The 22,606-nt window shown below is 48.6% G+C and overlaps 1 protein-coding gene across 1 annotated transcript; it reads right to left on the bottom strand.

Annotated features, from left to right (window-relative positions):
* Nucleotides 1–816: 816 nt before the first annotated feature.
* Nucleotides 817–18,923, bottom strand: RNF126 (ring finger protein 126). The gene is made up of 9 exons (XM_034755412.1): nt 18,775–18,923; nt 10,748–10,806; nt 8,534–8,597; nt 7,090–7,334; nt 5,973–6,041; nt 5,813–5,882; nt 4,478–4,571; nt 2,285–2,400; nt 817–2,042 (listed from the first exon to the last, which is right to left on the bottom strand). The coding sequence occupies exons 1-9, from the start codon at nt 18,847–18,849 to the stop codon at nt 1,893–1,895; spliced, it is 942 nt and encodes a 313-aa protein (XP_034611303.1). The 5' UTR covers nt 18,850–18,923; the 3' UTR covers nt 817–1,892.
* Nucleotides 18,924–22,606: the final 3,683 nt, after the last annotated feature.

The raw sequence follows: 22,606 nt of genomic DNA, 5'->3' as shown, positions 1-22,606 counted from the left end.
TTACATTGGTAAAACCTGCCAACCTGGCCTTGGAGATGAGAGAATGCTCATGTGCCTTGCCACACGGTCCCACCCTGGAGGAAAAGGCTCTCTCTGCAGCGGACTCCTTACCCATCTTCCTTTCCCCGTACACTTCTGTGAAGGCCTTCAACACACATTGCATATCACACACCCATTGATCTTGGCTAAGACTCCAGGATTCCTTCTAAGGCCAGACCATGTCAGTGTGGCCAACTCTCAAGAGCAGATTTTTTGAGAATCCACCACTTGACTCCAGAAATAAGCTTCTACCTCTCACCCTGCAGACACATCATTCAGCATTTTCTGTGGTCCGACAGCTAGATTTCCCACCTGGCTCTCCCTGCTGACCGGGCAGCCTCTGAGCTCAGCTGGAGCCGCACATCCATAGTGCTTCTTTGGGGTCTTCCATGGGATCAGTTGCTTCACTTAATCCTCCACCTACAGCTTGTGTCACAGCCTCCCCTTTACCTGGGGCAGGTCCCTCTATCCCACAGGCAGGCCTGGAAAACCCCCATCTACACCGGTTCCTACTACGGATGCCTTCAGAATCACACCATCCGCCACTGAAGCTGAAGTTTTAAAGTGATCAGAACAGTAAATGGAATATGTCCTGCCCCCAACCCATGAAAACGTAACTTTGAGCATATGCGCTCTGACTTCCTCCCTCCAGAATGGATCCGATTAAAAAACCTCATACCAAAAAACGCCCCCAGATCAGCAGGACAAAAGTTCCCCCCCACCACCCTCCCCCCAGCAAACCAACTCTTGCAAGGAAACCGATTCACAAGCTCCTGGGAATTTTTAAAGCAGCTGTATTTTGAAGTAGCTGTGAAATACATTTTTCTCAAGCGTCCCTTGCTCTGTATTTGATCTGATCCCGATGGTGTTTGGCTGGTCCTCACTCTGGTACAATTCCAGTCCTGCAGCCAACACTCCGCATCCAGGGTGAGAGAAGGGCAGGACTGCAGGGATTGGCAGGAGGGGTAGAAATACAAAAACCGAACACGGATGCTGCAGTTTCTATCCCGCAGCCGACAGCGCTTGACGATTTGCAGGCTGGCAACGTACACGGGCGTTGGTCAGTAGGAACCTAGTGCTAAAGAAGTCACCGTGTACCAGCCTATGGCACGCTGGGGAGGGAACGAGGGCACAATGATCTCAGGGCAGGCTGCCCTGCCGCTGGGAAGGTATAGTACAGTACTCAGACGAGCTTACCCTGTATTTATCCACAAATCATGCATACCTTTTTGTTGAGCTGAAATGTCCATTTATTTAACAGCAGTAATAATTTAAAATTATAAAAACCCTTTCGGTGTTGACTATGAGAAGGGTGACGTTATAAAGAAAACAAAAAGGGACCGTGGCAGGGGAGGGAGGGATAGCTGTCTATTCCAAGAGTTCACATTTTCTGTGGCAACTCCCCCACCCTCACTCGCCCTCCCCACTTGGAAATCCTCGGCGCAAACCAGATTTTGTTACACTGTCATTTTAAAGGTTTTAAAACGTCAAAGCATAAGGGATGGAGGAGCGGGGGGCAGAATATAAAGAGCGGAATCTCAAAACCATACAAACCACCTTCCCCCACTTGGAGTCGCAGCCAATCGCTCAGCACCTTGGGTTTCCAATCTGTGAAGCTTAACGGCCTTTCACGGCAGTTTTAAGAGTCCACGCAGCGACGCGATGAATTCAGAGAACTTCCCCCCACTGGAGAGCCTGAGGTGTCTCGTCTCTGAAGAACCAGGGGCCTCGTGAGGGAATTTCTGGGTTTCAGTTCCCCCCCTTGCTCCGCTCCGGAAGGCCCTTAGTTGCTTATGTTGGCTAGGGAGGAAGGGCTATGGACAGGGAACGCGGGACAGGGGCTGGGCTAGGATTCATGAGTTGTTTGACGAGTTTTCATTACTTGGTGAGCTGGAGGAAGAGGAAGACGACGAGGAGGAGAAATTCATCCCCGTGAGTCCTGGGGGATTCGTGGCAGTGTTTTGTCCACTTAAACTTTTCCGGCACACGGGGCATGTGTCGTGCTTTGGAGATTAAAAAAAAAAAAATGCAGAGAGAAAGGATTAGACGTAGGACATGGGAACAGTGCGAGTAACAGCCGGTCACGCTGCTGACAGCCTCCTTCTTCAGAGGCAAACGGCTGCTCACGCTCAGGCATCATCAGGATATAGAAATATTTGCCAATGAGAACAGTATAATGGAACATGTCCAGAGTATATAATATTCCCTTGGCATCAAAGGGATCCCGCACGCTGGTGTAACTCACCTGTTCCAGCCAAGGGACTATACAGCCATTGTGGAATAGATGATTGCAGGGTAATTGCCGGACATTTTCACCAAGTGTGTAATCCTCTTTACATACAGGACACTCGAGCCCGGAACCTGCGAGTCACAAAAACACAAAGCTATGAATCAAGAGGGCTGACGGTATTATTCTTTCACCACTTGGGAGCAGAATGAGCGCCGGCTTTCCCTGCCATTTCAGGAATCCGTTCAGAGCTGCCCAGCTTTGAAAACTGCCACGGACGTGCTCCAGCTAACCTGACTCTCTTTATTCTTGACTTAGGTCATCTGGTAACTGGCCTTTCTCAGTCTCCCCAGCACTGGGGAGAAAGTTACTGCCTCCAGAGTGTCTGCCACTTGCCTGTATCTCTCCACCTTACTCCCAAATTCCTGACCTACATTGTCTCTCTTACTCCCTTCCGCAACATGCTGCTGCCAGTGTTTCAGGTGTAGGCTTGGAAAGATTCGATTTTTTTATTTTTAAATGTCAATGTCATCGTACACACAAACCCATGAAAAAATATTTCCATCAACAATCATCAAAATTTACACACCGGTAAAGAAAGAAAAAGGCCGTCCGAGAACCTATTAGAATTTGAGGGAAGGAAACGTACCTTGTACATTTTGACATATGTGGTCAACAATTTGTATTTTAACAATTACAAAACTAACTTTGTGACTCTCAACGAATACTGTCATGAAATAAGTATTGTCCAATCCCTCCCATCATTCCCCCATTGTGAAGATAGAAATAAAGAAAAAGCTTAAAAATAAACACGGATAGTATAAAAACTAAAAATCAAAATCCGCCAAGCCTAATTCTATATTAAACCTAACAGAGTCAAATATATATTCCTGTAAGCCAGTCTGCCCAGCATTTTACGATGCACTGCTAGGACAGCCAGCAAACATGGCTCCCAAGAGATGTTTACACGCAGGGGCTGCACCAGCGCTGACCGTTTCAGGAGAATTTCACAGCTGCAGCCCCACCGGGTGCATTTTTACGGCTGTCTCATCTAGAAGAGACAGTGGCAGAGGCTTGCAGCCTGACCGGAACCTGACTACAGGTGTCAGATGAGGCATGAAAAGAACTCGACGCTCTCACACTCGGGTTTGGCCTCGGAGGAAGCAAGGGACGGATCCGGTTCCCTGTCCCCAGAGCTCAGTGGAGGTGGCAGCAGCGGGCTGAAGGAGTCGGCGGACAGCGGCCCGGCTCTGCCATGGAAGGGGCGCTTCTTCCAAACAGGAAGCCGGGCAGCACGAGGGGGCTCGGAGGGCACCGGGAGCCCAGGTTGTGCTGCTGTGCAGGTAGGGGTGGGAGACACATATCACAGCACAGTAGGGGGACGATGCTGGCTTAGCCAGGCAGGTGGGCTGGATTCCTCCCACGTCTGCCTGCCTGCCAGGAAACTCCGTGGCCAGAGGCACTAGGGCTGTCTGAAGCTGCTGCCAGGCAGCCGAGCTCCCTGCAGGGGCATGCCTCAGACTGGGCTCCCCAGTCCTGTAGGAAGGAGCCCCAGCGGAACGCGACGTGTCACGTACCATGTGCACCCAGCAGTGGCATGGACAGAACCTCCTGGGGGGTGAGTGGAGCGCGGGGGTGGAGACCAGACCGCATAGGGCTCCTGGCCCAGAGTCCGGCACAGCATGTGCGAGAGCCATGTTACCTGAAACAAAACCCATGGGCCCCACCCAACTACAAGCATTGGGTCAAGTATGAAAACTCCAACAGGTTTGGTCTGGGCTTTAAAATGAGGCTTGAGCCGATCTCGACGCAGTGGTAAGCATGCTGCCGGCTGTTCTACACCACCACTCCTACCAGTGGCACTACAGCGGTGTGAGATTCCCCTAAAAAGCGACAATGCCCAGGAGATAGTAAAGACCTCTCATTTCCAAGACAGTCCCCCAACTTCTCTGCTGGCTCCAACGTTTATACGCGTCTAGCTACATTAGCTTCTAAAGATGGGGCAGTTAACTGCCTAGTGCAAACGTATCAGCTTTTTACAGTGCTTCAGGCAGGCAGGCATATGAGAGATAGCTGCGCCTAGTTCTGCCTCTGGAATTCTTTAGCCCTACGACAGATTAGGAGCCAACATGAAAATCCCAAAGGAAAAACCACATGAAAGCTTTGCAAAGCTCTTCATTGGACGACTCGCTGAGGAGGCAGGGGACGTACCTACGTGTTCCTCTGTTATCTGAACGGTGGGGAGCGCTTGGATCTTCTCTTTGTCTGCTGGAGGCGGCCCAGTGTTTTCAAATTGATTTAATAACTGAAAGACAAAACGCCATGCAGTACAGGAAAACGACACCGGCTGGATGGTACACAGGATTTGTTAGGTTAAGGTATTGAGACATCTAACCCGTGTCCTGTCACCTGCTTCTACTGCTGGCTAAACTCCTGATGCTTCAAATATTAATTCCCCACCACGGAGCTGGGCAACTTTGCAGAGCTGCGCCGAGGAGAAAAATTCCATCCTGACCTCCGAATGGACCAGCTGACAACCCTCAGCATGAGATTTAACATGCACATAGACGGCGGGGATCACAAGTCTTGAACCCTGGTTCGCAGGGCTCTTCCAACCTGCCACCCAGGGAACTGGTAGCAGTTGCCAGAATCGAAGCCCCAGTCCTGGAATCTGATTGGCAGAATGCTGGAGGTCCTGATTAGTTCACAACTTCTATATAAACCCAGCACAGGAACAGGAAGTTGTGCATGCAACTGGGATCTCCCTGCTTTGGACTGCTTCCTAATGCCCGACTCCTGCTCCAACCACTAGGTCTGACGGCCCATGCCCCAGTCATGACAATTCGTCTTAGAACTCTCCAGCAGTGAGTTCCACTTGCCGAACACATGCTACAGGAATGATTTCCTCTTAATGTTTTTAAATGTAAAACATTGTTCCTGCCACAAATTTAATGGGTGCCTTTGTTATCGGACAGCATGAGGAATACCAGGAGCAGAATCAAGTGCGGCCCTCTCTTCTACCTTCCTAAATCACCAACGGCCATAAAACAGGTTGTCATCTTGTGGCAGACAGGAGAACATGCTTGTCTTTTGGAACCACAACCACGCCCCGAATGAAACATGTTTCTGGTCACATTATTCCCCTAGGTGCAGATCTTGGGTTTTCAAATACATTGCTTCCTTTAGGAAACAGTTACTGAAAAGCCTCATTCCAGGATAAGCCACTGCAGGGGAAGTAAACAGAGCGCTCCCTACCGGTGCATTTCAAGACACACGAATCATGCAACATGAAACAAAAGACATTTTCCCTGGCGATGGAGTGCAAACCTAAGCTCCTTGTGTAGACACTTTTATACACATTGACTCAACGGTAGGGTTTGGAGGCGTACTGGACTGTAAGTCCCCACTAACCAAGACAGAGGTCAGTGCTACCCCTCTATGGAAGGGAGAAGGGTAGCTTCTTAGAGCAAGGGCTCCACTCCAGGACCAATCACTGCACACGAGCAGCCCCAGGTGACATACGCATAGAACAGGGGCCAGTTTTACCTGTGTAATAATTGCATCCAAGCCATTGGCTCCCCAGGCATAGTCCATTGGATTCGAATGCAAGACTCCCCTTTAAGAATGAAGACAACAGGGTGTTAGTCTCCACTGGGACTACACACAACCAGACCTTTAGGTAGAGTAACCCGTAACTCCAACTCACCAAGGGCCTAGTCCTAGGTTTGGTATTGTTGTAGGTGCAATAATGCCATTGACCAGCTGCTGTATAATTCTGAAAGACAGCAACATCAAGATCAAATAAGAACTAGGATCCACTAAATCCCACAAACAGCCCGGAAGTCCAGAGTAGCTAGGAAATACTGTGGTACCATCAGGGGGAACGAAAGGTAAGACACGGTATCCGGCTTAAGATGCAACTGCATCCAAGGGTACGTCTACACTACCCGCCGGACCGGCGGGTAGTGATCAAGCTATCAGGGATCAATTTATCGTGTCTAGCGTAGACGTGATAAATCGATCCCCGATCGCTCTGCCATCAACTCCGGAACTCCACCACAGCGAGAGGCAGAAGCGGAGTGGCGGCCGTCGATCCCGCGCCGCGAGGACGCCAAGTAAGTGATTCTAAGTCGATCTAAGATACATCAACTTCAGCGACGCTATTCTCGTAGCTGAAGTTGCGTATCTTAGATCGATTCCACCCCCCGCAGTGTAGACCAGGCCCTAGTGACCACTTATTTCTTACCACAGAAAGAAGTCAAAGGATTTTATTCAGAGAGGAACATTTTCCTACACAAAGGTGGGAAGTGGACAGTGTCTCTGGGATCCTACTCTTTAGCATAGGCCTAGGTGGCAGCAGCATTTCCGACTGCTGATTGCAAGGAGCGGAGAAATTCACCAGTGATCGGACACATCAGCTGGGTTTCATGCTGCTTTGCCCACAAGTGACCAAGCTCAAGGAAAAGAATCAGGGCAGACAGATGCTTACTCAGTCTAGGGCATCTTTTAGTTAAAAGCTCCCAGGTATATTCCCTACTTTGGGGTATGACCTATTGTAGAGTACAGGTAAACCATGGCCAATTTCACTCAAGATACAGGCTTGAAAGTCCGGCTGAAATGTTATCTTCCAAAAGCAGCTGTTTGCATGGAAAGTAAGACATCTGTGGAGGAGAAGAACGCGACACAGGAAGTTTTTAGTGAGGGACTAGTCCTCGTGAATGGAGAACACAAACAAATGTTATGGTTCTCAGCTAAACCCCTTTAAAAAGAAAATCAAGCCCTGGTCACTGAGCAGAGCCCTAGAAAGCGAAAGCACTTCTCACCCTTCTAGCGTTGGGACTCCCTCGTGCCTGCCAGTGGCACGCCGTGCAGTGAGGCGGGCTCGGGGCTGCCTTGCGCCATATCTGTGCCGAGACTGGTGCTCTCTGTCCCGCCGATTCTCGGCGTCCCTGTTGTCTTCAGATTGGCCACTGGACCCAAAGGCAGGAAACTCAAAGCTGTCATCAAAAATCCCAAAGGCAAACTGGCCATAGCCCTGTGGCAAGGTGAATAAGTGCTGATCCACGTTCTGTAGTGAAGGGAATTCAAGGCAGATTGGTCACAAGGAGCGAGCTTTTACTTCTACTAACAATATTCAGGTCCCAACAAAGGCCTCGGTAATGAGACAAAGCCAGACTCTGCAGACAGCCTCCAGCATCACAGCTGAGGGCTCTGTGCTGAGAAGCAGCTCTGTAATGAGCAGACAGCATCGCCCGAGATTAAATTTAGGAAATAACCATTATTTTTCTGATACCACTGTGTGGCACTGAGGCTAACTGGCGACTCTTTAAACCAGAGGTGGGCAAACTACGGCCCGCGGGACCGTCCTGTCCGGCCCTTGAGCTCCCAGCCTGGGAGGCTAGCCCCCGGCCACCTCTCCCGCTGTCCCCCCTCCCCAGCAGCTATGCTGCCGTGCAGGCAGCACTCTGGGTGGCGGGGTTGCGTGCTCCTGCCGAGCAGAGCGACAGTGTGTCTAGCTCCAGCCAGGAGGCGCGGCTGCCAGACATGCTGTTCTGAGCAGCATGGTAAGGGGGTCGGGGGGTTGGATAAGGGGCGGGAGGTTCTGGGGGGCAGACAGGGGACAGGGAGCAAGGGGTGGACAGATGGGGCGGAGGTTCTGAGGGGCGGACGGGGTGCAATGGATAAGCGTTGGAGTCCTGGGGGGCCTGTCAGGGGACAGGGGTGTGGATAGGAGGTCAGAGCAGTCAGGGGACTGGGAGCAGGAGGGTTGGATGGGGGTGGGGTCCCGGGGGCAATCAGGGCACAAGGAGCAGGAAAGGTTGGATGGGTCGGGAGTTCTGAGGGGGGCAGTCAGGGGGCGGAAACTGGGAGATGTCAGATAGGGGGCGGGAGCCAGGCTGTTTGGGGAGGGGGGGGCACAGCCTTCCCTACCCGGCCCTCCATACAGTTTTGCAACCCCAATGTGGCCCTCAGGCCAAAAAGTTTGCCCACCCCTGCCTTAAACGGTGACCACGGCATACCCAGATAAACAGTTCAATATACCACAGCCTGGCTCCCCCTAACAAAAGCGGGATATGGGGAGACGCAGCTGTCCACCGAGAAGAATGCCATATTTAGAGAGTTCTAGAAGCGGCGCTTGGATGATATTTACTCCCAAACTGACAAAATCCAGGGGACATAATAAAATGATCGGTCTGTGGAAAACAGTCAGATTCAACAGCAAGAAAAAAATAATCTAGCAGGGGCAGGGGAGCTGCTATTACTCACCTCGAATGGATGTCGGCTCTGATCGCTGGTCGATGCGGAAGAGCTGGAACCATTCTCAGCATTCCTGAGAAGAGCGAACAGCATCGGTTAGACTCAGAAATGCTGACTCGCGACGGCGCGGGGTCGATGGAAAGCCTTTTGCAGCAGAGGGAAGCAAGGGATGGGATCTCGGTAGGGGCAAACGTCCCACCCGTTTACGAGTTGTGCAAAACCATTTCTCAGGCAACACATTATTTTCTCATCAGCTGCTGTTTTCCACCGCAATCGCTCATGTCATTTTTGTTTCTTGCTGTTCCTTACTTCCCTGAATATTCAGATCTTTCCCCCGCTTGTTGATTGCCTTGTGCACATCTCATGAAACTGCAGAACAGTAACTTCGCTAGAGAAGACCCACCTGTTACATCAGCCAAGCATTCCTCTACCCACTCCACCCCTAGGCAACTCAGCTACGTTCTCCAGAGCACCATGAGGGTAAGATTTAGGATGCCAACATCACAACGATGCAAACACACTTAATGCTGTTGTTGCAAACCCACTCATTGGAACCAGTCCTCTTTTCTGCACTGCAAAATCACATGACCAGTCAGAGAATGACAGTTAGCAAATGATTACAAGAGAACTATTAACAATACATAGCGCTATGCTTTCAAAGAGTTGCGTGAACGTTACTCCTCATGGCTCATGCGTGTGCTAAATGTTATCTTGGTTTTACAGCAGAGTAAACTGAGGTTCAAAGCGCCTGATTGACTCTGCCAAGGTCACAGCAAGTCACTCTCAGAGCTAGGATTAGCTAGGCATGATTTCCAGCTCCATCTACCAGACAATGCTGCCTTTCAGCATGGAGACATGCCTCTGCATGGGTTTAGAAAACCTACTGCAATCTAAAGGAATAACTAATGCACACTTGATACAGTTGACGTAGGCAGAGACTTGCTTATACTTTTAAGAACAAACAAGTGGACCTCTTGAACATCTTGTCACCTTGCATTGTTTAAATCTCAAGGCCAAGAATCACATTACGTGTAACCTGCACTGGCAAACGCACCATTACAGCCAAAACAGGTCAGTGTGTCCACACATTAAAGCATTTTTTACAAGGCAAAAACCACATCCTGATCACATTCTGTATAACTGTGTGTGTATCACTGCTTCCTGCTGTGTGTATGAGACAGTGCAGTGGTTCTCTAACTTTTGTACTGGTGACCCCTTTCACATAGCAAGCCTCTGAGTGCAACCCCCCTTATAAATGAAAAACACTTAATATATTTAACACTACATAAATGCTGGAGGCAAAGCAGGGTTTGGGGTGGAGGCTGACAGCTCGCGACTCCCCATGTAATAACCTCACAACCCCCTGAGGGGTCCCGATCCCCAGTTTGAGAACCCCTGGAATAGTGGGTGTTTCTTCACAGTGGCCTCTGGGACATCATACGCTCTCTCAGATTTCAGGGGGAGCTACCCCCAATTAACCCACAGCTAGGTGCTATTGTCTACATAGCAGAAAAACTGTTTGAAATCAGCTACTTATTATTTCATTTAAATTAATATGTATATTTTGGTTGTGCCTAAGGACCAACCAAGATCAGGGCATGATTATGCTGGGCATCCTGCAACACAGAACAGTAGACGGTCCTGCCCTGAAGAGCTTACAAACCAACTAGACAAGACAGACGCAGGGTGGGGGAAGAGGTAGAACATACAAGCAGAGTAAACAATGTGATGGCAGCAAATGGGATTTAAGTTGCATGGTGGGTTTTTTTTGGGGGGCGGGGGGTTAGTTAGCAGGGGATCAGTTAAAAGGAAAGAAAAGGGCAGGAGGATGAGGGGTCAAGGCATGGGAGAAGAGAAGGTATGGAGTGAAGCTAAGATGAAGAGATTGTGGGAAAGAGCGGTTTGGAGCAAGCAGCCCAGGGCAGAGAAAGTCCAGTCAAAACTGTAGAAAGTTCTCTGAATGTCCACAGGTCACTAGTCAGGATGTCAGGCTTCCATCCATCATGGTTGGGAAACATTGTTGTGGACACAGACTGTGTGTGATTTAAGTATGTTACAACTTTGGAAAAATCAAGTAGGTTTTCACTGAGAAAAACCAAATATCGTTAGAGGTTGTCCAACCGGTCCCCTTAGTTTGTAACACCTCCCACCCCAGGAAAAGGAAACAGAACAGAGAAGATTCCAAGTTAACGTTCACGGTATCCTTCAGGAACAACACATTACCTGGGCTCCTCTGGAAGTTCTTCAATAAAACCAGATTCACACCTTGGGCAAATATAATCCTATAGAAGAGAAAAACTACATGAGAAACGCAGGTGCTAGAAAATAGTTTACAGATAGTATCTTCCATAGGGCGAAATGGAGAAAAACCCTGCGTTCCATTCTCAAGGATGGATGTTACAGCTAGCCAACAGGCATAAGGCACGGAAAACCTGACTGTGCGCTCAGAATAACATTCTCTAAACTAAGAGGTGAAGTCAGGCATTGCGCCACTCCCCAAAGTCCATCATGCTTTAAGTATCAAAGAATTCACTGTTTTGAGCCACTCTGGCGACAAGCAGGGGCTCTAAGTCCTGGAGAAGGAGGAAGCCATCTTTATGGATTAGATATGGTAGGACATATAGCACTGCAGCCCCATGTAACACCGGGCTCAAATTATTCACATTTAAGGGGACTAACTAGAAATTGGTCTTAATTCATGCAAGTCCACACCAACTTTCACAATGAGGACCAACATGTAACAATACATGAAGTTAACAATTCCAGAGAAAATTCCAAACTTCATAACCTCACTCTTACTATCCTTCCCCAGGTAGAGCAGGATTAACTACAAATGTAATAGGCAGCCTTTCTACCTCACACTTTCCGGAGCATTCTTTAGTTTCTGATGGCAACTGAGAAGATTTCAGGAATTCTGTCTGGACTTATTGTGTGCCTTTTATGACGGAAGGCTACAAATCCCAGAATTCCATGCTTGTTTCTCACCCTTTTGTAAAAAGAATCTCTACTTAACAGACTCATGGGATACAGACACATAGTTACATCCTTCTCTATCCACACTGTATTACATGAACCAGTTTTAAATGCTGCATAAAACCATTTCAGGCATTAACAGTTTCCCTAGTCAGTGGGAACAGGGCACAACTGTTATCAAATCATGTTTTATAAGCATTCGGTTATGCAGAGATTGGATTATAGACCACAGAACGTCAAGCACTCTTTATAACAGTTTTTAAATCATTAACGTATGCCTTCAGTCAATGTTCCCTCTATTTTTTACATCCATGTGCGGAATTAATTTGGTTATGTGCACCAATATGGAAGTGATGTGTGGCGGGGGTGGGGCCGAGGGGTTTGGAGTGTGGGAGGGGGCTCAGGGCTGGGGCAGAGGGTTGGGGTGCAGGGGGGCGAGGGATTCGGCTGGGGCTCTGGGGTGGGGCCAGGGATGAGGGGTTCAGGATGTGGGAGGGGGCTCAGGGCTGGGGCAGAGGGTTGGAGTGCAGGGGGTGAGGGCTTACACTGGGGGTGTGGGCTCTGGGGTGGGGCTAGGGATGAGGGGTTTGGGGTGCAGGCTGCCTCAAAGGGAGGGGAGGAGACTCCCCCCAGCCCTCTCTTGCCGCAGCAGCCCTTGATAGCCTGCTGCACAGCCATGAGGCCGCACAGCTTAGAGGGAACTTGGGCCTTCATGACACTGGCCAGACAAACTTAAGTCTGAAACCGTTTGGCGCATGGTTTAAAAGTGGTTCAGATAACACTGGTTAACCCCCAGCGCAGACAGAGCATTAGAAAGAAGACAGATCTTAATGTAGTCACAGGTGAAGTGAAAGCAAAACCACTGGATTTCCTGGCAAGGCAGCATGCGTACGTGTTGAATTTCAAATGGCTTCTAGAGGACAAACTGTCAGAATGAAAGAGAAACAATGTGGAGTTACAGTTACTGCCAATTCTAATGTCAGGAAGAACGAAGAGGAAAGCAATTACTAACAAGAGCTGGGATTTTTCACCACACAGGGTATGTCGACATTACAATTAGACAACCCAGCTGACTCAGACATGTGGGGCTGGGGCCGAGAGGCTGTTTAACTGCAGTGTTGAGTTGGGTCTCTGGCTGCAGCCCTGAGCTCTGGGACCCTCCCACCTTGCAGGGTCCTAGAGCCTGGGCCCCAGCCAGAACCCAGATGTCTACACCACAATTTAGAAACCTCACAGCCCCAGCCAGTTGGCATGGGCCCCGCCATGGGTTTATAATTGCAGTGTAGCTCTACCAATGGAGGCTTCAAGGAGACATAAGGGGGTCATTCTGCAACACAAACACTAAAATAACCTCCCACTCTGCATGCTCATTAGAAAAGCTCGTTCCATCTACCTCTATCGCTCCAAATTTAAGACCGGACCTTTTATAAAGCTCAAACAGACTGCATGTTCAGAATCGGAATTCCTTCTCGGAGGAAGGGTCTTCTACACCTGCTTCTCTCATTTAGTCCCAGCTTTAGTGAAGCGGTTTATGTTTAATGACTATTGATGGTTCGATTGCCCCTTTGAGGCAGAAGAAACTCAAAGGGCTTAAAATTATACGAAGGACTCACTTGTCACTAAAACGAGCCCCCACAAATAACTACACACGACAATGCTATACAATACAGTGCAGCTGGAGAGAGGAAGTGAAGTGTACCATGCCCAGTTTGAACCAAACAGGACACTTTGGTCATTTATATTTTGCCTACCCTAAGTGGAATTTGCTAATTCCACTAATACTAATAGCTGGCTTATCTGAATTTATCTTTTCAAAGAATGCAGATGCTGCTTCCCCTACCACTTTTACTTTCAGGATTGTCACACCCAAGAACACAGGGCATGTCTACATTAACCTGCAGCTTGAACTACGGTGGTATGAATAGCAGTGAGTACCAAAGTGCTGTGGACACTGCAGGCATGAATTTAAAGGTCCCAAGTCCAAGAGGACTAAATTAGTGTGAACTCGGGATCTTTACGTTTGCACCCGAAGCGCCCACACGGGGCAGTTACAGCACAGCGCTTTGGTGTGCACGGCTGTTCACATCCCTTTAGTCCAAACTGTGGGGCAGTGTAGTCAAGCCCAAAGATATTCCACTTAGGAGCCGAGCTACTGATTCCCAAAAGGAACAGGATGCAAGTGGCCTGTGTTCACCCTGCTAAGAAGTTTGTGATTCCTTCCCAAGCCATGGGGGGGAAAAAAGTTGTAAGATCCTAGCTGTGCACAGCAACACCCAAAATCCATTTGATCTTGTCTCTATTCCAGAGAATAAGGAGTCAGCAAGACGCCACCCATCTGTAGGTACTGCCCCTGAATACCACTTAACAGATGCAGCTGCCTCCTCTCCCCCACGGAACTCTCTTTAGATTTGCAGTCATATTTCTAAAAAATACCCGCAACTTGTATTTCAGACGTGTTCCTACCTAACCCAAACACCTCACAGGGAGTCGGTTAACGGCACACAGGGGAAGGAGTGTACAAAAAACCGGATCAGTCTCTCTCCCTTTGAAAGAAACGTCAGCCAATGTCCTCAAATTCCATCAACGCCCCACTCGGATAAGAATTTACAAAACCAGTCTATTGCTTTCCATGCTCAGTACCACGAGCCTGATCAAGAGAAGCAAGCGATTTGCTCCTCTCAGCTTTCCTATTCGAGGGATATAATTTTGCCAACAGGCAGTTCTGAATACAGCAATCAGCAAATTCTTTTGCAGCTGGAACAGCACAATTGCCAAAGTTTGCTGCTCCTCAAACTATTAGACTCTTTCCTTTTGTAACACATGCAGGGCCAGTTCCACTCTGGCGACTGAGTTTGCTGTCAATAAGAGTGACCTTCCTAATTTGGACCTCTGAAACAACTAGCTTCTTGAGCATCGATCAACTGAGCCTGGATTTTCAGCATTGAGCGATGTTAGAAAACAGACAACGGTTGCATTCACCACCAAAAGGATTGCTCCAATTGTTATAGGAAACCCCACTTTGTGTATTACACAAGGCTAGTGACCAATATATCTGGGAGGAAGTATTTTGGGGGGGGATGGAGGGGTGACAACCAACAAATTCCCTATCCACCCTCTCAAAGCTCAAGAGTAGTTAGGAGCATATCAGCCTTTTAGCTCTTAAAGTGTATATAAATGTAAAATATAAATCCAATTCTTCCAACCCGGTGAAAAACTGATCAGCTATACAAAGGGTTCATTTCACCCACTGCTCAACTGCAGGTATCCCAGAAGTGAAACAGCAGGTGTTTAAAAGAACGCAGCAACACAACATTGTAGGAAGAACTGTAGGTAGGTGGACTAATTACCTACGCTGGAATCTGGCCAAGAAATCTATCTTCAGCACGTTTTGAAAAGCACTATGGAATCTCTAATGGGACCAAAGATTACAGGCCTCAGTTTTATGTATTTCAGAAACAGCACTTCCAGTTGCTGACTCAGAAAGACGAGTGCCACCCGCTGCATCATCATGCTGGATTTCCTCAAGGTCTTCCATTCAAGCAACAACCAGCCCTGTCCTTGGTTAGTTTATGAACCAGTGCTTGACATAAGTCCAAGCTGGCGTATCTAGAAAATCTCGCTATACACATTCTCTTTCATGATTTTAAAATAACAGCCAGCAAAATTTTCATCAAACAGCCACTGAATTGAGGAGTTATCAGGAAAGTTGGATGCTCAAATTAAAGCCTGCCAGGCTCAACATGCTTTAACAAAAATGTTAACCTCCCAGTTCAACGGTAGTTTGTCGAAATATCAGGGAATCCCTGCTGTCACACGCGAAAGAAAATGACCTCCAGTTCGTGAGTCTGAAGCTGTGGTTAAAAACATCCGTTACAACATAATCAGACTAGAAAATAAAATATCGTGTTTGATAGTCATAGCTAAAAAAATCTCCTCCATATAAAGGGTTAACCAGGTATATTCAGAGACACACACACTTGGGGAATCAAGCATCAATGTGCACTGGAAGGTTTTAGCAGCTGCTGTTCACAGACAAAGATCACATCCTGAGGAGCATTCATAATGTGGTATTTACCTTAAAGCTAAATCATACACCGACTGAGATGTGGGAGCCTATTTACCAAACAAACACAAAAAAACAACAAACCTAGTATTTTTGTAACTTTGGGAGGTTTAAAAAACATCGGGGAAAGGCAGAATCTTTTCACAGTAAGCATCACAGCAATGCTACAGTACCAGCTGAACAGCAACTGATTTAAAGGAGACATTTTTATTTATAATTAAAAATAATTTGACAACCTTCTCAGCAGCCTGTTACAATTACTAGACAATCATTGAACTAATCTAGACACCCTCAAAATATAAAAAACTTGTAAACTTTCCTCTAGTTTATTTTAAGATAAACATACACTCCTCTACACAATCTACTGGCATTAGATGTGAAGTCTGACACTAAGGCCTTGGCTACATTGGCAATTCACAGCGCTGCACTTGCTGCGCTCAGGGGGGGGGAAAAACACCCCCCCTGAGCGCAGCGAGTGCAGCGCTGTAAAGTGCCCGTGTAATCAGCGCCTGCAGCGCTGCACGCTCGCTCGCAGTACTGCACGCTATTCCCCTCGGAGAGGTAGAGCTCTCACAGCGCTGGCGGCGCGACTACACTTGCGCTTCACGAATCCGCGAGTGTAGCCAAGGCCTTAAAGATAGTTTGCAGTGGTGTTGTAGCTGATACGAGAGGGACAAGGTGGGTGAGGGAATATCTTTTATGGGACCAGGTTCAGTTGGTGGAGAGTACAAGCTTTCAAGCTACACAGAGCTCTTTATCAGGTCTGAGGCAAAAAAAGAGACTTGTTTATCTCAAAATCTTGTACACTTCACCAAGGCTATGTATACACTAGAAAGCTTACAGCACCGGACTGTACCAATGCAGCTGCACCGCTGTAAGACCTCTCATGTAGCCGCTCTATGCGGATGGGACAGAGCTCTCCTATCAACGTAATTAAACGATCCCCAAAGAGAGGCGGTAGTTACGTTGGAAGGAGAAGCTCTTCGGCTGACATAGCACTGTCCACACCGGTGCTTCTGTTGGTGAAACTTGCGTTGCTCAGAGGGGTGTTTTTTCCCATAAGTTATACTGTACCAACAAATGTGGTAGTGTAGATATAGCTTAACAGAAGATAGATTTTTGGTAGGATTTCTGCAACTCAGACTTTACAGCTGGGAGTTTCACAGAGACCCAAGGGAGTTAGGCACCCAATTCCCATTGAATTAATAAGAACTGAACACCTAACTTCCTTTTGCTCCTTCCAAAACCCTGGCCAAAGGGTGTGGTAAAAGCGCTCTTATCACTATATAAAATGCTATAGATTTGAACACTCAGAAGGAAGATTTAAGAAAGTAGTCCAGCACAACCAACCAACCATTCACAGCCCTGTGTATTACTCTAGTAAAGAGACCGGTTGACAGCAACACACATTTACAATACAAAGTGAAGCTCTGGGTTGATTTTTAAATATGAGTTAAACTGGATTATTTTTGCACACCATTTAAAAAGACTTCCCTAGAAACAATACAACACCGAGAAGCCTCATGGTCTAGTGGCTAGAGTAGGGAAGTGGGTTCTATTTCCAACCTTGGCACTGATGTTTTTATGACCTTGGGTAAATTTCTTAATCTGTTTGAGGGCTCAATTTCCCCAGTAATACTGGAGTAATATTTAGCAACATGTCTAAAGGACCCTGAGATGTTCAGCTGCTAAGCCCTCTACTAAAATGTCAAGTATTATATCTGGAACTCACTTACTACCAAGTTCATGGCACAACTTGAGTTTTCACTGTACACCAGATCAGCAAATGAATTTCGCTAAAGATAGTATCAGAGGGGTAGCCGCATTAGTCTGGATCTGTGAAAAGCGACAAAGAGTCCCGTGGCACCTTACAGCCATATTGGAGCATAAGCTTTCGTGGGTGAATACCCACTTCGTCAGATGCATATACATCTGATGAAGTGGGTATTCACCCTCGAAAGCTTATGCTCCAATACCTCTGTTAGTCTATAAGGTGCCACAGGACTCTGTCGCTTTTCACTAAAGATAAAAATTCTATTGCAATTAATTTCCTGGCATGATGTTAGGAGTTTCAGGACAAATAAAGGCTCAGCATCAAGGGAAAGGCTCATTAACTTCAAAAACAAACTTGATGGGCTGATGACATTTGGCAACTCATTAACAGAACACATCTTGGCTGGATTTCCTACAAGTCATGGTCAAACTTGTTACTTTATTAAAGTCACTTTCATGCCAATAATCAGCACTTTTTTCTCACCATTATTGGGGGGGGGTGTTTTTCTTCTAACAAATAAAGATGCATGGGCATTTTAGGTGGAGCTCAAAGCACACTGTTAAAGCACTACAATGAGTATAAGAAACAGTCCTGTGCTGGTCAGTGAAATTATTGTGTTTGCCTCACGGTTGCCCATTCCAAAGAATTACTTTCTCTAAGGGTTACACTCCGCTTTTCTCCACTGACTGTTAATAGAAAAATCTTCCTGATAATTGGAGAAACTCTCTCACACACCCCCATGTTTGTTGTTTGGGGTTTATCTGGTGCACACAGAGTAGTAAACACACAGCTTTAATTTGGAAGACTGTCACTTAGAACCTCCCCCGCCACATAAATGAAGGCAGCGGGGCAAGAAAACCCCAGAGGCATGGACAGGGTGCCAGGAGACAGCCCCCTCTGGGTATTTGGCCTAGGCAGTGTTGGGGTGGGCGCCTCTTTTGATCAAACGTTTTGCAGTGTGTGTTACCATGAAACACCCTCCCAGTCAAGTTGCCCCAGTTCGCAAGCCTGGGGGAAGGGTGTGTGGGGACAGCCACCGCCTCGCAGTTTAACAAGCAGCAGGATCCCACTCTTCCCCACCCCCCCAGAACATGGGGGGGTCCCCTTCACCCTCCTGCTCCCCACCCGAGAGCCCCCAGCCAGTCCCCTTTGCGATCTCCCAACCCAGGCAGAACAAGGGGGGGATGCCCGGCAGGCGAGAGACTCCCCGCTCTCCCCATCACCCTCCCCGACTGGCTGCCCTAAACCCCGCCCAGTACAACCTCCCCCCCCCCCCAGCCTAGGGGGCGCCGCCCCCCTGCAGCCCCCCACCTCCCCCCCCCCCCCCCCCCGGGCCGCTGCCCCCCAGCGACCCCCTCCCCCCCCCCCCCGCTGGCCCGGCCCCTCCCCCTCCCCAACGGCCCGGCCACCCCCCAGCTCAGGCCGCGACCCCCTCCTCACCGGCAGGCGCGGAGCGATCTCGGCCGCGCAGCAGTGGCAGAAGTACCGTCCCGGCTGCGGGGAAGCCTCCGCCATCTTTCCCCGCACGCCACGCCGCCCCGCCCGGCCGGGGGCGACGCACGGCGCGGCTACGGCAGCCGAGCAGGCCCGAAAAGGGCTCGTGGTGGGACTGGCGGATCGAGATGGGGGCGGAGCCTCTGCGACTCGGCGGGAGGGGGCGAAGGGCGGAGCTGCTGAGAGTCTTAAGGGCGGGGCCTCTGGGAGCCCAAAGGGAGGGGGCGGGGCCTCTTTGATTTGAGGGATGGGGCGTTGAGTCTCCTCAGGGGAGAGGGTTGAGGTGGGAAACCACTGGAGGGGAAGGCATAGCCACGCCCACTGGGGGGGGGGGGCTCCTGATGAAGTGGGAGGGGCTAAATCCATTTTGGGAGGAGGAGCTAATTGAGGAGAGGGGGAAGAGCAGGAGGGCTTGGGGAAGGACTCCCCATCTAGGGTCCATGTCCCCTCACTGCACAGGGGCAAGAGGGAGCTGCATAGGGGTATGGGTTGTAGGAGGCTGCATGGGGATGTAGGGGACTGCACAGAGGTATGGGGCATAGGGGACTGCGCAGGGGTTTGGGATGTAGGGGGCTGCATAGGGGTGTAGGGGACTGCATGGGGTTTGGGGTGTAGGGGGCCACATGGGGGTGTAGGGGACTCCACAGGGGTATGGGGTGTAGGGGGCTGCATGGGGGGGTAGGGGACTGCATGAGTATGGGGTGTAGGGGGCTGTACAGGGGCAGGGGAGTCCCTCTACCTATGCCTATTGGGCTCTGTGGGGTCTGCACGGAGGCCTGTCTGCTTGTCGGTCTCAGATACAAAAGAAGCCCCCCACGACAGTGTCTCCCACTACCGCTAAGCCTCAACAACTAGAACGGCCCGGTGCTGACACACAGCGGCGGGAACGGCTCCTTTGACTGAAGTGCCGGGGCTCTGATGGCTGGTGCCGGGTTTGATTTTCCATTGGCGAACGGGACGCTCATCTCGATGTGGCCGCTCAGCACCAGCACCCCTCTCACACCTGTGGGTGAGTTTTTCTCTGTAAATGTATGCTTGCAAGCACAAGACTGACTTCATCTGCCACTGAAATGCAGCCACCTCTAGGGGTGGAGTGCAGCAGTTGACAACCCCACAGCAAAGCTGCATGTTGGTGAGGGACAGGAATTGAAGGAGTATTGGTAACTGGATGGAGTAATAGTTCAACTACATTCTGCATAACACATATTTTATAAACTACACTGTGGAAGAACAATGTTCTGACTGATGGGAGAGCTTACTCATGGCGCTACTACCAGCTTGTGTCCTTGGGCTCACTGCTGCCCACAGAGTTCCATAATTTAGCTAATGTCTGTTCTCTTCATTAATCAGAGGTATTTCCATGGAGACTACATATCCCAGCATGCTTCTGATCTAAAATCAATAAGAGCATTGCATGCTGGGACCTGCAGTCTTTATCAGCTGCACCTCTGTGTATTCTCAGTCTACCCCAATTTTGGTCAATTAGGAGAGGTACCTAGGCACACAGCGGGTTATGAAGGCAGCCCTCAGCTGAGCAAAGTTTGCTAGCCACTGTAGCCAGTACATCCTCCTCCTTCAAGGGACAGATTTGTTTCCAGGGGATGACACTTAACTGAAGATGGATTTGACCCAATATCTGTACTAGATAATATCTGTGGTGTGCTGATGCTGCCACTCCAGCACCTGTGCTGTCAAAGAGTATTTTTTTGCTATGGCGTTCAAATTCCAGTGCTGCGTGCTCATGTTCCTAGTACTTCTGGCAGTACTGGGGTTCATCTCTCCCTCGTGCCTGGCATGTTGGGTAGCTGAGAAACAGTTAAAGCAAATTCCCCCATTTTTATCATTTCTGTTTCCATGGAAATGCTAGCTGGTGGTCAGGGATAAAACCATCCATTGCCAATTTCAGCTGTGGCTGGTAGCTGGGACCAGTTAGTGCTGGTTGACAAAAACAAGTGCAGTGTATTTATTTTGAATATATAATGAAACAAACAAAATTTCTTTTTTTTTTTTTAAAGAGAAGTTTTTGGAACACCGTTCCCCTTAATATCTAAGGAAGAATTGAAGTCTTCTGCATACACATGTGAGGTTTTGGCTCTGAGGACAAACCTCAGGATTTGGCCCATTGGATGATTGGTCCTCAGATAGAAATTTGATTTTACGAATTAATCTAATCTATCCATGCACCGACAAGGGCCCCAATTCTGGGCCTTAGCATTGCTCCAGCTGCTTAAAGGGGCTAGAACATTGGCAGATCCACCAGCCAGAAATTCCTCACCCCTTGCAGGTGGGTTCCTATGCAGCATAAGGCCTTATGTTGTCTCCATTCACAGCCTCTGACAAAGGGATATAACGTAGGACAGACCCATGGGCCTGGTCGTGGCAGGAAGGAGCACTCTATGTTCCAACTATTCTGGGTTGCCAGACAGCTCTACCAGACCAGAATCTGGGAGGCTTGAATCTACTTTTGCTCCCTCTGTGTTGGACCTTCTGATCTGCACCCACTAAGAGGTGTGAAATAGAATCTGGCCCAAGATATGAATCAGGATGGCATTGTGAAAGGAAGTCTCTGATTGATGAGGGCGCAGAGAATATACAGGAGTCCAAGGCATGGTAATGGGATGCAGCAGCCAATTGTTACAGAATTATAGCACCAGTGATTATTATGATGTATGCTATTGCTCACTGAGATTAGGGCCCCAGTGTGCTGGTGGTGCACAAAGAAAAAATCCTAGACATAGATCCACCTTTTTTTTTTTTTTTTTTTTTTTTAAATCAAATTTTAAAAAAACTTTTAGAAGTGAATGTATTGCCGGTGAAAGGTGCCAGATAGAGGCAGTGGTGCTGGAACAATTTGCAGAGTGGGGGTGCTGAGAGCCATTGAACCAAACTGTAAACCCTGTATCTGATGGAAACCACTTCAAACCAGGGGGTGCGGCAGCACCCCAAGTTCCAGCACCTCTGGATAGAGGTCATGAGGCCCCTGGCCTGTCAATGCACAAAACAGGGACAGCTTGGGAACTTGCAGAGCAAACTTTTCTCCAACTCCACCCAGCCAGAGTGCCTCCACAGGGTCCTGAAGTGACCCTGTGTAGAGCAGAGAAGGGAAATCCGTCTCCCTAGGCCATTCAGTTCTTGTCCTCTCCAGTGAGTCTTATCACTGCGTGTGTTGGTGGTTTGGTGATGTGCTTATCTGTGGAAGGAAGGATGGCACTGTTTTCAAAACGGTGGAGCTGGCTGGTATATTTTTTTCTCCTTGTGAAAAATGTTGGCAAAAATGAAAAACTTCCTCTGAAAACCAAAATTGGAGTGGGGTTGGGGGAGCTGGTTAGCAAAAAACTGGGGGGAGTGGGGGGGGAGGGAGGAAGAATCATTTTTTGGATGGTGTTTCAAGTGTAAATTTCTAACTTAAAAAAAAAAAAAAATCCCACTGTCAAAATAACTTTTCAGTGGAAAGTTTTTGATCAGCTCTGCTAATTTTTTTCACTTCAGATGTTGGCACTTGTGAGAGTTAAGGGTGGCTTAGACAACAGAGAAATAAATAGTTCTTTTGCTCTGTTTCTCCAAGGGCCCTGATAGACAATAAGCTAAAACCTCAGAACAGCCTAAAAGCCCCAATCCTGAAAACACTAATTAGCTGCTTAATTTTGCACACATGATTACCCATATGAGGCAAAGTTAAGTACAGGCGAGTCTCATCTTACGCGGGGGTTCTGTTCCGCGGTTAGTGCGTAAAGTGAAAACCGCGTATAGTCAAAATTACATTGAGTTGAATGGCAGG

The sequence above is a fragment of the Trachemys scripta genome, chromosome 22 (genome assembly GCF_013100865.1).
Source record: "Trachemys scripta elegans isolate TJP31775 chromosome 22, CAS_Tse_1.0, whole genome shotgun sequence".
Classification (NCBI taxonomy): Eukaryota; Metazoa; Chordata; order Testudines; family Emydidae; genus Trachemys; species Trachemys scripta.
The sequence above is the reverse complement of the archived record's forward strand: the minus strand, read 5'-3'. Positions and strand labels throughout refer to the sequence as shown.

Excerpts from the sequence above, each read along its gene's own strand:
- RNF126 (XM_034755412.1), bottom strand. The coding sequence starts at position 18,849 with ATGGCGGAGGCTTCCCCGCAGCCGGGACGGTACTTCTGCCACTGCTGC. Across the intron at positions 7,335-8,533 it reads AGAGCCGACATCCATTCGAG|AACGTGGATCAGCACTTATT; the intron begins GTGAGTAATAGC and ends CCTTCACTACAG. Across the intron at positions 4,572-5,812 it reads TGGATGCAATTATTACACAG|TTATTAAATCAATTTGAAAA; the intron begins GTAAAACTGGCC and ends TTTGTCTTTCAG.